Here is a 13,562-nt window from a genome sequence, read left to right on the forward strand (position 1 = left end):
CCTTTCTAGAGATTCAATAGTTTCTATTGGGTAGGTTTCAATCCCTAGTTCTGAGGTTAATAATTCCTCTGTAGAATCTGTAGTAACAGTCCTGTAACTTAAATAGTTAAAACAAAATTGTTAGAATATTTTATCATAGATTCTTATTTTTAGAAAATTATTTTATTCAAATCCAGTTATCTATCTTCATCTTAATTTCTAACAATTTAATTACTTTATTTTTTTTCCAGGAAATATTCAGAACATCAATAAAGGATTTGAAGGAACCAGATCTAATATTAAGGATTTAGTTCTTGCATTCTACACAGGTTTATGGTCTTTTGATGGTTGGTATGTGAAAATATCATAAATTTAGATAGATAATAGTTAAATTAATATTTATTACATAGTGAAGTCTAATTTAATTTTCTGTTATATTAAAAATTATATAATGAAATTTTTCCCCTCTTGATGTATGGGATTTAAAAAATCTGGTGCAGTGTGTGTACCAAACAACTTTCAGTTACCATCCTGGAAAGAGAAATTTTCAAACAATAAATTTTTATTTTTCTGTTGCTACAAAAATTAGTATTTTAAGGTTTCTTGAGATGCAAATAATGAATATCAACTTTGTTCCTGTCAAGAATACTACAGTTTAACAAAGCCGATGGCGATAGGGAAAAATCAGAGATAGCTGAAGAAGTCCAATTTTCCAATCTAAACTGCTGTCTTTATTTCTCTATTTTCTTCCTTTATTTAATCATCAAATGCTTTCATACTTCATAATCATATATTTGTTTATATATGGAATATATTGTAAGGGAAAGTATTGGAATCATGAAAAATTTTGAATTTACATTTTTGACAGAAATACATGTTTTGAGATCTCCACAGTTCAGAAAACCTAGTTTAATACAATGGTTTGTGTGCCTGTTTGTGAACAGCCTAGCTCAAAAACAAAAAGTCGTTCTCAACTAAAATTACATAGTTAAGGTTGGTGTATTACTGAGATGTGGCTGCAACTTTTTCACTAAAATTGACTTACTGGAAATGCCACTTTGTAGAATCAATTTATCTTATTTTTCGATGTTGTTCAAAATGGCTCTGATAATTCTGATTAAACTCAGTGAATCAATGTGCAATTAAGTGCTCTTTAATATCATATAGATTTTTTCCTCATTGAAATAGATCAATAGGATGTAAATGATGAATTTCCAAAATATTTTCTCATGAAGTACCTTTAATTTTCTTTATTTAAAAAACTGCCAAGAGCACTCGATCTTTCCCAATCGCATGACTGACTTGTTATCTTTTGTTAAACTGTTGTTTGTATTCTTGAATGATTTTGTAGAAACAAAATTTATATTTCTTATTCCCATCTTGAAAAATACTAAAATACAAACTTTTATAGCAACATAAACAATTTTTTGTTCATAATTTTCATCTTCTATGAAAGATATTTTTAAACAAAAATCACACAAACAGTGATAACTTTTATATGAGCCCACTGACATACACTATACTTGGGGACTAAGTAGGTTAGTAAGTGAAAGTTGTGCACCAAACCAGATTTTTATTGTTGTTAAATGGTTGAAAGATTAGTAAAAAAGATTTTTTTAAAAATGTGGCATCTGAATCCTATTAAACTATTTCAATGAAGATAAGATTTAGCTGATATTAATGATCTCTTGATTGTACATTGATATATTGAGTTTAATTAAAATAATTTGAGCCATTTGTGAGAAAATTGAAAAGCAAGAAAAATCCATTCTCTGAGGTAGCACTTCTAGCTAGTTTCTTTAATCAAAAACATTGGTGTAACTTCATAGGCATGGACCAATCTTAAATAAGTAATTTCAGTTTTATATAACTTTTTATTTTTGACCTAGACAGTGACAAATACAAAAACCATTTGGATATTTGGACTCAGAGAATCTCAAAACATGTATGTTTCCATTGAAAACTTGAATTGGAAATTTTGCATTTGAAAACATTGCAATTGAAATCACAATACTTCTTCTTACTACATATTCCATGTAAAGATAAGTGAAAATAAAAATAGTACCTAAATTTTAAATTATTAGAATATTCCAACAATTTATTTGTTTATTAATTTTTTATTTTAAGTTTCAACAAATTTCACTTAGCCCTTTTAACAGCTATGGTATTTTTTAGAAATTTAATTATTGAATGCAATTAATAGATGGGCTATTTTTAATTTGTTATTTTTAAACAAGTAATGAAGTTATTACTGATTATGTTTATACTAGATTTTTTTTTAATTTTTATTTTTATTAGAAGGGTTATTTTTCAGGACCTCCGTTACTGTTGTTTCAGAGGAAATTAAGTCCCCAAACAGGTAATAATTTTGAAATTTAATGTCATATACATTTTATTTATTTTTATAAACATATGAACTATTGTGTCTTAAAAAAAAAAAAAATTAACAAAATAGTATTAGAAAAAGAGGATGGACCTGATGGACCTGAACTAACTTATGTTTGACTAATGAGATCTTGGGGAAATTTTTTAAAGTGATGCTTATAATGTAAGCATAAAAAACCTATAGTTTTAAAAACAATTTTCAAATTATTTTCTTTGTCCATGCTCTCTATTTGAAAAAGAGTAAGGTTGGGCACACATGGAGCCTAAAAGAGTTACATGTAGATGCACAGGTCAAATCTTTTTATTTATAATATAGAGCTGATGCACCAGTATTAGGCATTTGAAATTTAAAATATAAAAAAAAAAAAAAACACTTAGAGTTTAAATTTACCCTCATTTTAAAGATTCACTTGTGCTGAGTTTCATTTAGAAAGATCTCTGTAATCAAAGCAGTCTTTGATTGGTTATATTGGCCATTTACAGAAAATTCTTCACCTGGAAGTGATATCCAGCTTAATGTGATAAAAGGTAAGTTTTTTAGTCTTATATGACTATTTTTTCTTTAGATACTTTTGACTAGATATAGGAACTATTCTTCTGACTCTAGAAGTCTTAATTTATAATTTTGGTTCTAGCTTATGTTTTGATGCCTACTACTGTTGCAAAGACATATGGTTAATTCAGTTTAAAAACAAAAAAATGATCGCACATTTTTGATAAAATCAAAAGTAAATTAATTATTGATTGGAGAAGATGATTGGGGGTGCGGTCAGCAAAGAAACAACATAAATAAACAAAAAAATATTTATTTATGCCGACGTTTCATCAATCAATCAATCTACTACTATCTTTGTCCATAGTTATTAATCAACTTTTTCCTCTCTAAATGATGGTTGTTGTCTTTTTGTTTTTATAGCCCTGATGAAGACCTGAAAATCAAGTCAAAACGTTGGCATAAATAAATATTTTTTTGTTTATTTATGTTGTTTCTTTGCTGACCGCACCCCCGATCATCTTCTCCAGTCAGTAATCTACGGTCAACTATCTACACCTCATTAAAGTAAATTAACTTTGAAAGAGGTTTACCAACCATCAATAAGAAGACTGAATAAACCAACATTGCTGTATTAAAAAAGCTTAATTTTTTTTTTTTTTAAATGTCTACTACTGGTGCATATATCCTTGCATATTTTGTGTTATACCTATATTTATACATTTACGGCTGAAGGTACCCCAGAACTAGATCTCCTTTATGATTTTTAATTTATTTGCAGGACTTTCATCCTACATGTACTGCTATCCATCTTTAATTTATTTTTCTAGGGGCTTAATCATTTCTGATTGTTTTATTTGTCTCAGGAGCATGAGTGCTTCTTTAGCAGCTTTATCAGCCTGTTCATTTCCTACTATTCCCACATGCCTTGGAACTCATATAAATTTTACTGACATGCTTAGAATAGTTTTAGAATATAGATGGGTCCAGGGTAGATGGTCATTGTCAGATTTGTTAATTACCCTCATTTTCAGTAAAGAGATGGCTGAGGAGATTCTTTCTGATAAGGAAAGAGTTTAATTCCGTTACTTTTGAAAAAAAGTGGACTGTTTAAAATTAAAGATATATTTCTGAGTCATGTTTTCTGTCTGTAGATATAATTTTGAAGTGTAGTTTACAGGTAATTTTAGTCTTCAGAACAAATGAGGTGATTCAGTACATAGGCTAAAAATGGGGTTTGTTCAAAATGCTAGTTACAATCCTGCTTCCAGTATTGTGGACTGTATCTAGCTTTGCAAGTATTTGGGAATGAGCTAAACCGTAGAAAAATGAGTCATAGTACATTTTTGAACATATTAATGCCTGATACACTCTAAGTAGGCTAGTTCTATCAGCACCCCAAGGAAGTTCAGAACTTTTTTAGTATAATGGAATAGTTTATGTTGCCAAATGCCTTCGGGATAACAAAGAATACAGCTATCATTTGTTGTCTGTTAATAAATGCATAATGAGCTTCTTTCTCAATCATGTCATAGTATATGTTGTCAGAACCAGAAGAGGAATCTATCTGGTACTATCTGAGTTTAGTTGGGCATGTAGGATTTACGTTTGCAAATATTATAAAAATTGGTAAGTGATTGCTACTGCTTAAATCAGGAAGAACTAGATTGATATACAACATAGAACTGCAGAGAGATAGGTCAAGAGCGGAAAATATTCCATAACTAGAACTGAGGCAGGTTGATTGAGTACTATTTAGGAGGAGCAGTTTAGTTAATTCCTTGAAATGTTCTATTATTTTACATCAAGTGTGTAGGCATCGTGAACTCCTTTGAGGATTATGTCTGTTGAGTTAAAAATTAGTGTTTTATTGTTATTTTATCTAAAATTCATTTAAAGCTTTTTTTTTTCCCTACCCTATGAATTCTTATGCATATATTTTGGTTTATGAATAATTTTTATAATATGTAGTTTTATCTTATTTTCTATCAATGTGATTTGTGGATTTCCTAGACCCTAGAAAAGTTTTTCATATAGTATGAAGGAAATAATTCTCCACAATTCGCCAAAACTCTACATTGTAAGACTAAATGAGCTGTTACTTTAAGGAAAGGCTGGGTCTCAAAAAAAAAATAATAATAATAATAATAATTAATAAAAATCACAAATAAAGTTTGTGAGAATTACAAATAGAATTCACCTCTACTGGGTCCCTAGCATCATAGAGGTTATTGATTTGTGTATTTTTATTGTTTTATTATTTTTTTTTTTTTTTTGTGGTAGTGGAGTTGTTACCTTATTCCAAAACTGTTTTTGGAGTTACTTAATTAACCTCACCACTACATAAGGATGTGATACAAAAGAAATAGTTTATTTTCTTTCTAGTAAACATATGAAACTAAGAAATTTGAATCAACATTGGGATATGTTTTTAATTATGATGTATAATGATCATGAGGGTCCTTAGATCTATGTATTGACAACTTTTGAACTTAATAAGAAGTAATCTGATTGTTGTTTTTTTAATATACAAATTTTGAAGTAAAATTTTTTATATCTGAGTTGTTATATTTTCATTGCAGAAACATTCCGCTGAGTATATCATTGGGAGTTCCTTTGGTAACTATTTTGTATTTCACAATGAATGTTGCTTACATGAGCGTCCTTTCAATTGAAGAGATGGTTGCTGCACCAGCTGTCGCCATGGTAAAATTTTTTACTTATAATTGAGGCATCTACTAAAAAAAAGGATAACTCAAAATTCTAAATCTGTGCAAAAGAAATCCATAAAACTTTGCCATTGATAGAATAAATTTCTGACAAGTCAGTCTTTCTTCTTAGGAAGGATTCAGCCCAGGACTTTTTATTGAAATACTTCATCTGCTAGTAAAGACCATCTATTTTAAAGAAGATTGAAGTATCCCTTTTTGTTAGCTGACAGTTCAATTGATTTATTAATCTTAAAATTATGCATTATATAATCGTGTAACTGAATAAAATTAAAGAAATCTTAAACCATCAATATTATCAAGGGGATTTAGAATACTATATTCAATAAAAATGGGTAGTTTGTACTGGGATAAATCTACTCACTGATTTCATCCACTGTATACTGAAACAAGATTCCATACCCGAAGAAATGAAATCGGAATGCATCACTCCTTTATTTTTCTTGCTGTTCAGGGCATCTGAATTTGAAGGTCTGTGGCACCATTCTGCAAACAGACTGGTGAGGGCTGTTGGAGGTGGCCCAGGCTTAGTGGCAGGTTATAGCATTAATAATGCAGTTCGATTTTAGTGGAGGCTGTTGCAGGCAAGTGTGCTGAGACGTTACTTTAGCATCCTCAAAACTATAGTGGTTCCGGTTTGATTCTGTTCTGGGCTCTTTGAATTTTTATGGTGCTCTCACAAAATGAAAACTTTACCATCCCACTCAGATTGGAATTGGCGTGGTAACCTGTTGAATAATGCCTCCCCTTCATCTGTGACTGGAATGGTCAGAAAGAGGTAGTTCATTTAGATCCACCAAGCACTTTTTAGTTAACATGAACTTAGTCAAATTTCTATATTTCTTTGTCATGTGCGGTTGAACCCCTGATAGACTCTACAGATTGGTGGAGATAGTTGGAGAAGACTTAGGCTTGGTGACAGTTTGTTGAGCCAATTATGCCATTTAATTTGATTATTCCATTCCTATCCACCAGGACCTTATTATCAATTATTCCTTTCCTTTAAAATTCTGCAATATGTGTAAGGTGTAGTTGTTTGTTCTACTACCTGAATTCTTTAAGTAATATTTTCAATATTAAAGAGTACTTCGTGCTACATCTATTCTATATTTAGTGTATGGAGACTGCTTTTAAGACTTATAAAATTGAAACTATGGTTAGATTAGTTAACAGTTAATAATAATAATATTCTTTATTTATTCTGGAATTGATCCCTTTAGAATAATATACAGACATCAAAATTAGGCTACAGAGCCTTAGAGTGAAATACAAAATAAAAATGAAATTATAAAACGTCATAAAATATAATAAATTTAAAAAGATAAAATTGAACAACAATAATTAACAGAATATATGAAATAAGAATAGAATAAATAAAGTAAAACCATATGTCATATCATAAAACATAAGATGACAAACACCATAGGGATGAGGAAAGATCTACCAAAGGCTACGGTTTGATGGGGAGTTACATATAAGTCTGAAGGCCGTGAGTGGGTATTGCGGAAATGCACTGAGGATTTAAATTGAAGGATATCAGAGATGTATGATGGATGGTGGGATTGGATAACTTGGTAGAGGAAGGAAGTAAGAAAATATTTATGATAGATGGAAGGGCAAAGCCACTTCAATTCTTCATAAAATTGGGTGACAGAGGCGTCCCTGGGGACCCCAAAGATGATTCGTACAAAGCAATTAATTAACCGTTTTAATTTTGTTTTGAGATCCCCAGAGACACCCCTGTAAACCACACAGCAATAATCAAAGTGGAGGAATATTAAGGAAGTGACCAGGAGTCTACGAGTTTCAAAAGGAAGTAGGTGATGAAGATAAATTTAAACGTTTTAGGGTGGAGAAGGTATGACAGGAAATATTGGAGACGTGGTTTTCCCAGGAAAGAGTTTGGTCTATAGTAACACCAAGGTTTTTAATATATGGATGGAATTGTATTGGATTGTTGTTTAGAAATAAGGTTGAAATATGAAGAATAGTTTTCAGGAGGTGATTGGATCCTATTATGATTGCCTTAGTCTTCTCTGCATTGAACTTAACCTTGTTTTCTTGTGCCCAGTGACTAATTTGATTCAAGTCTTCTTGAAGCTTCTCTGTGGCAACCAATAGGTCAGAAGATGGGAAGGAAAGGTAAATTTGGAAATCATCAGCGTACAAATGGTATTGAGAATGTCGTATAAGGAGGGGAAGGTTGATGTAGATGGTAAAAAGGGTCAGGGAAAGCGATGAACTCTGGGGGACATCACAGGGAAGGGGTCGAGTCAATGATGGTGGTTTATCTCAAACCATTACGTACTGGGAGTGATCGGAAAGGAAAGATTGAAACCAGCGCAAAGCACTGTTGGATAGAGGAATATTTCGTAGTTTGTTAAGAAGAAGGATGTTGTGGTCAATCGTGTCAAATGCTTTGGAGAAATCAAGGAGGATCAGGATAGTTTAGAACGTCGAACTGCTAATTGGGTTACATTACAGTGTAGTTTAAAATGTGTATAATCTGCAGACAGGCGGGTACAATGAAATTTGCATTTAGTTGCTTCTCTTTGTTTTATCATTGCATTCATTTCTAAGTAAGCCAAGGTGCAGTTAGATAGCGTAAGTTTTGGGTTTAGAGAGGAGCATGAATGTCTAATATAGATTGCAGATGTGAAGTGAGGGTGGATACCATATGGTCGATGGAATTATAGGAGTGTACAATGTCCCACTGGATGGAATCAAGGTCAGATTGAAGGGATTCATAGGAAAGATGGTCCAGTTTACGGTATGATATGATTATAGGAGTAAATCATTTGACTGGTATTCGGATCAGATCGTGAGATGAGAGAAAAGGAACGGGGTGCTGAGAAGAGGAAAGGATTTTTACAGGAGAATCAGAGATAAAAAGGTCTAACCAGGTATCAGAGGATTGTGTCTGATGTGTAGGAGAAAAAGGAACGAGGTAAAGATTGAGGGAAAATATTACATCAGTAAGAAAGGATTTATCACTGGATTGAGAGAGCTTGGTGTTAAAATCACCAGTGGTAATAATATTGGAGTAAGTGGAAATGAGTTGAACAAGAAAGGATTCAAAGGTGTTATCGAGTGGAACTCGGGGAGGTCGATAAATGATGGCATCTAACAAGAGAGAAGATATGGTTGAAATTTCGACAAACATGTATTCTGCTTGAGGAATGATAGGAGAAGGGAAACAAAGCAGGATTTTGACCTTAAGACTAACATGTACATACAACCCAACACCACCTCCAGTGCGATCGGATTTGTCATAGCGAAAGAAAGCGTAATTGGGAATAGAAACTTGAGAAGAAGGAATAAATGGTTTAAGCCACGTTTCGGATACAGCTATTAAGTGGTAAAAATTGTCGTGGAAGTACTGTTTAAATTCATCGACGTAGGCAATAAGGGATTGTGCATTAACGTGACAGGAACTGAAGACATTAGTCATAACTGCGAGGTGGTAAATGGGAAAGTAAGAAGAAGGATAAAGGTTGAGGGATAGAGAATAACAATATTTTATATACTGTTACAATTATATAGAGTGTAACAAAAATAAGAAATTGAAAGGAAATTGTTGCTTGAGTTATCGAAATTTGGAAAAAATAGTCAATGAAAATAGAGAAATAAAAAAAAAAAAAGAGATGTTAATGGTACATTAGAGGTTTGATTAAAGAATCGTAACTTTTCCATCTACCAGAAATGATTGTGATCACTGCGGAAATTTATAGTAATAAAATCTCAATTAGGATGGTGACTGAATGATTTAGGCAAAGAAATATCTCTTGGAGACTTTTGAGACCACAATAACACAAGATCTCTCTATGATTCTTTCCTGACAATTCTCTCCACCTAAGGCCGAAGTAGTACCTGTTAGCATACAAGATTCTCCTCCTCATCTAATTCTGGATCATTATCTTGTGTCACCAATGAAGTGTCAGAACCCTTTAGATTGATGAAAACATATCCTAAAGTCCTGGATATGCGAATATTGGCTAGAATACCTTTTAAAGAGGGATATAAAGTTGAAGGACATAAGTGACTAATACCCATTCCTCAAATTATAATTCTGTTTTTCGAAGCACTGTTCATCAAAAGTACCATTTCCCCAAATACAGAAGAGTTTGAATGGCAACGTGATGATCTGAATATTAACAATAAGGAACAACAAGATTATTTTACTGATATCGACATTGAAAAGGATTGTTGACTGAATGTTTTTATGTTGATTTATTTTCTTGTAGCCTGTGTATTCCATACTCCATTTTCTGTATTTGTATGTAACCAATAAATTTTGTTAATTTTTACTTTGTTAAATGTTTAGTATTTTTAAATTTTTTAGCAAGATCAGGTGTTTATGATTTTTATTTATTTTATTTTTTTCACTCATCCCATATCTCATATATTTAGCCTTTTTAATAGAACAGTTTCACAGTGCCAATTTAGTTTTTCTGCAAGAAGAGCTCACAATCTATCTTAATGATTTTGCAGTTATAAGCTGAATTAAAATTAAATTCAGCCCATTAACTATTATAATTCTGTGTTCTATTTTTGAATTACTTGTTATATTTTTTATGTTCTCAGGCTTTTGCTGAACGATTATTTGGACCTTTTGCTCCTATAATACCTGTTGCGGTTATTTTATCTACATTTAGTTGTGCTATGAGTGTGCAGTTTGGTGTTTCTAGGTAATATACACTTCATTCTTAACACAGTTTATTTTATATAAAAATGTTGTTTCCTTATGTGAAGAAATATTTATATAATATCTGGTCAGGTCCAATGTGTTTCCTAAATTGCTTAGTTGCTACTAATCTGAGATATCAATTAGGAAAGCATGTGATAAGTTCTGGTAGATAAATTATCTATAATGAGATTATAAACAGTGTAAAAAGTTCACAGTAGTTTCAGAATTATTAACTTTATTAATGAAGCCAAATTTTTGCCCAATCTAGAGTTATCAGGGTATTGGTACATCAGTGAACTTTGTGAGAGTGTACTTCTGAAATTGATAATCGAGTTCCTCAACTTTAGTTACATATTAATTTATGATATTGAAAATATGCTACTTTTGCCTATTTTACTCATAAAATGGAAGAGAAAGAAGAAAACAAATGCAATTTATTACATATTGGATTATTACTCCTTTAAGAATTTTAATGATGACATACATTTACAGTTCTATTAACAGTTATGACTTTGAAAAATAAATTATTTAAAAGAAAATGCCAGATTATGATGTGGATTTAGGGAGGGTTTTATAAAGAAAGAGACAAAGAGTATATTTTTGAACAGATGCCAACAATCTGACTGAACCAAAGTTTCCTTGCCAGAGCAGTGTAGCCATCACTGTTTAATTTTATAATAATACTTACTCAAATAATAATACCAAATTTCTACAATGTTACAATGTTGAGTTCCAAGGATCATTGTGCCTGATCTAAAAAAAAAAAAAAATCCCAGTGGTATCTAGGAGATAGACAGCAAGGGGTACCATAACCCTGTTCTCCTTCAAAGCAAAAAAGGCACATCCACAAAAGGAAGATTTATGTTGATGTTGATATGAATGTCTACCATTGTAGTCTAAACTGAAACAGAAGGCAGATAAGGCCTGCCTTTTTGGTTTCACTTTTCATGCCAGATTACCGCCTCCATTATACTCTGCTCTCCAAGAGGAAGAGGAATTGTGATGATCAGAATAGTTGTTATTTTTTCAATGACTCGACCTCTCGCTAGAGTTCGGAAATTGACCAGACATATGAATTATATATTTTCAAATATTTAACCCTTATATCTTCAATTTAATAATTGAACCCATAAATAGATTATAAAAAATACTGCTTACCTTAAGCCAATGTTTATTTTTTTGGCCTGGATAAACCTTAATGTACGAGGCCCACAATAAATTCAGAATACTTTTTGCCACATTTGAATAATGCTGTATTTCCATATCATTCTTTGGAAGGATTAGTGTTCCCATTGCATCCTTTAAATATGCATATAAATTTGTACCATTGTATGGTTTTTTTTCTTTTTATTTTTGTAGTTGTAGCAGCTACATCTACTGTACAAAAATGACATTAAAATAAAATAAAATTATTCATGTACAGTAGATGAAATAAAAATAAATGTTTCTTTAAAAGATAAACAAATCAACTGCTTTGGTGAACTTACTCATCCAAACAGTAAAATTGCACTATTTTCACCTGCGTAAAAGTAAAGTAAATATACTTTTTTGGGGGAATATTTTGTGTTACTTCTATCTTATTATGTATTATAACACATTATGTTATTTATCATTGTCAATAAATAAAAACATGACAATTCCTTGCAATATTTATGTACAACCATTTTTAAAGACTTTAAAATTCTCCATATCTCTAAAATTTTCTTTATTATTAAAAGGGAAGAATGGTTTCACTTATAGGCTCCTAAAAGAGAACTTAATAGAAACATTGTGAGGGAGATATTACATAGTAGTCGATACAGTTAACGATATTTCTCTTTTTATGAATTCCATGTTGTGCATTGGAAAATGCATTCATTACATTTGATAGTTTTGCTATAAACAATTATGTTTAATGGTTACTTATTTTTTATTAAAGTAAATATAAAAATCTTGTTTGAAGTTTTATTTCAATGTAGGAGATTGTTTCCAAAATTTAGACCAAGTATATTGAAAGGGGCTCAATAATTTTATTGATACTGAAATTTCAATGTAAATTAGTGTCTTGTTTATGATATGTTTTAATGTTTATAATTTTAAATGATTTGTGTGAGATATTGTTCCAAATAAAGATTGAGATGCTTACAATAATATAGTTAGCTCTCTTATGTAATAATATTCAAACTTATGCCCAAATATGTTGAAAGTTATTTACAAACAATGTGTGGGATTAGTTTTTATTCCTTATCAATTATAAAATTATATTTTAAATAAAATGTATACTTTTTAGATTATGCTTTGCTGCTGGAAGAGTTGGTCATATGGTAGAGTGTTTTTCCTATATACACATTCGAAGAATGACTCCTGCTCCAGCTGTTATTTTACAGGTAACTTTGTTTGCACTTATATATTCTCAATAGCTATGTATTAAATCTGTTCTTATTAAGAATTATTTTCATTTTGAGTGGTCATAGTTTTTCAAATTTCAAAAAGTATAATTCTTTATCAGGAACATATGTTAGTCTTGACAGAAAACATTAGAAGATATGGTCTAAACAGTTAGTTTTAAATAAATTTAGTTGGTATTAACTAAGTGAACAGATGTGGTTGGAAAAGAGTAAGAGTTTTATTTTTAAAAAAGAAATAGAAATCTCAGGGTTGTACTGGATTGGATTGTTGTTCTAATTATCTTGAGTGATTCAGAAACAACACTACCTTATTTTAATTCCTGAATAGTCTAGAACTTGTTTTATATTTATTTATATAAAATATTAATTAAATTATATAAATATTAATTTCTTTAGATAATTACATACAGCTGATCTATCATGTACTATAAATTAAGTTGTATTGTCTTATTCAAAGTATAGTCAATGTTTTAATTTAGAGATTTTTCCTCTAAATGTGATCCTATTCTGTTGGAGCATAATTATAGCAACAGTATACTTCAAAATAAAATTTAATATATAGTTAGGTAAGTGACTGAGAACATTTATTATTAGTTTATTTAAATCTAATAGGGTTGCTAATCAAGAGAATGTAAAAAAAAAAGCCAGGAGAATGAAGCTGGTCCACACAATGCTTAAAGTTAACCATCTAATAACATAAAAGTCGCAATTTTAAAAATAAAAAAAATGTAAATAAACTATATAAATTTTTACATATGATTATTAAATCAGTGGTACCCTCTGCAAATTAATAAATTCTAAAATAAATTAATTGTAATTGACTCCAAAATAGCTGAAGCCACCACACACACAACACCTTAAAATATTTATTTCTAGATAAAATTTAAGTATATATATTTCTT

The 13,562-nt window shown here is 30.6% G+C and overlaps 1 protein-coding gene across 9 annotated transcripts in view; it reads left to right on the plus strand.

The window, feature by feature from the left end:
* LOC106683132 (b(0,+)-type amino acid transporter 1) overlaps positions 1-13,562 on the plus strand; it is a 38,648-nt gene that overhangs the window by 22,460 nt on the left and 2,626 nt on the right. For all 9 annotated transcript variants that reach the window (XM_067051329.1, XM_067051334.1, XM_067051330.1 and 6 more), the window contains 5 exons: positions 231-330; positions 2,294-2,338; positions 5,440-5,563; positions 10,171-10,274; positions 12,543-12,639. In XM_067051329.1, the coding sequence (XP_066907430.1) occupies positions 231-330; positions 2,294-2,338; positions 5,440-5,563; positions 10,171-10,274; positions 12,543-12,639 (470 nt within the window). The remainder of the gene's footprint in view (positions 1-230; positions 331-2,293; positions 2,339-5,439; positions 5,564-10,170; positions 10,275-12,542; positions 12,640-13,562) is intronic.

This window comes from Halyomorpha halys, unplaced genomic scaffold (genome assembly GCF_000696795.3).
Source record: "Halyomorpha halys isolate HHAL.00 unplaced genomic scaffold, Hhal_1.1 Scaffold469.1, whole genome shotgun sequence".
NCBI lineage: Eukaryota > Metazoa > Arthropoda > Insecta > Hemiptera > Pentatomidae > Halyomorpha > Halyomorpha halys.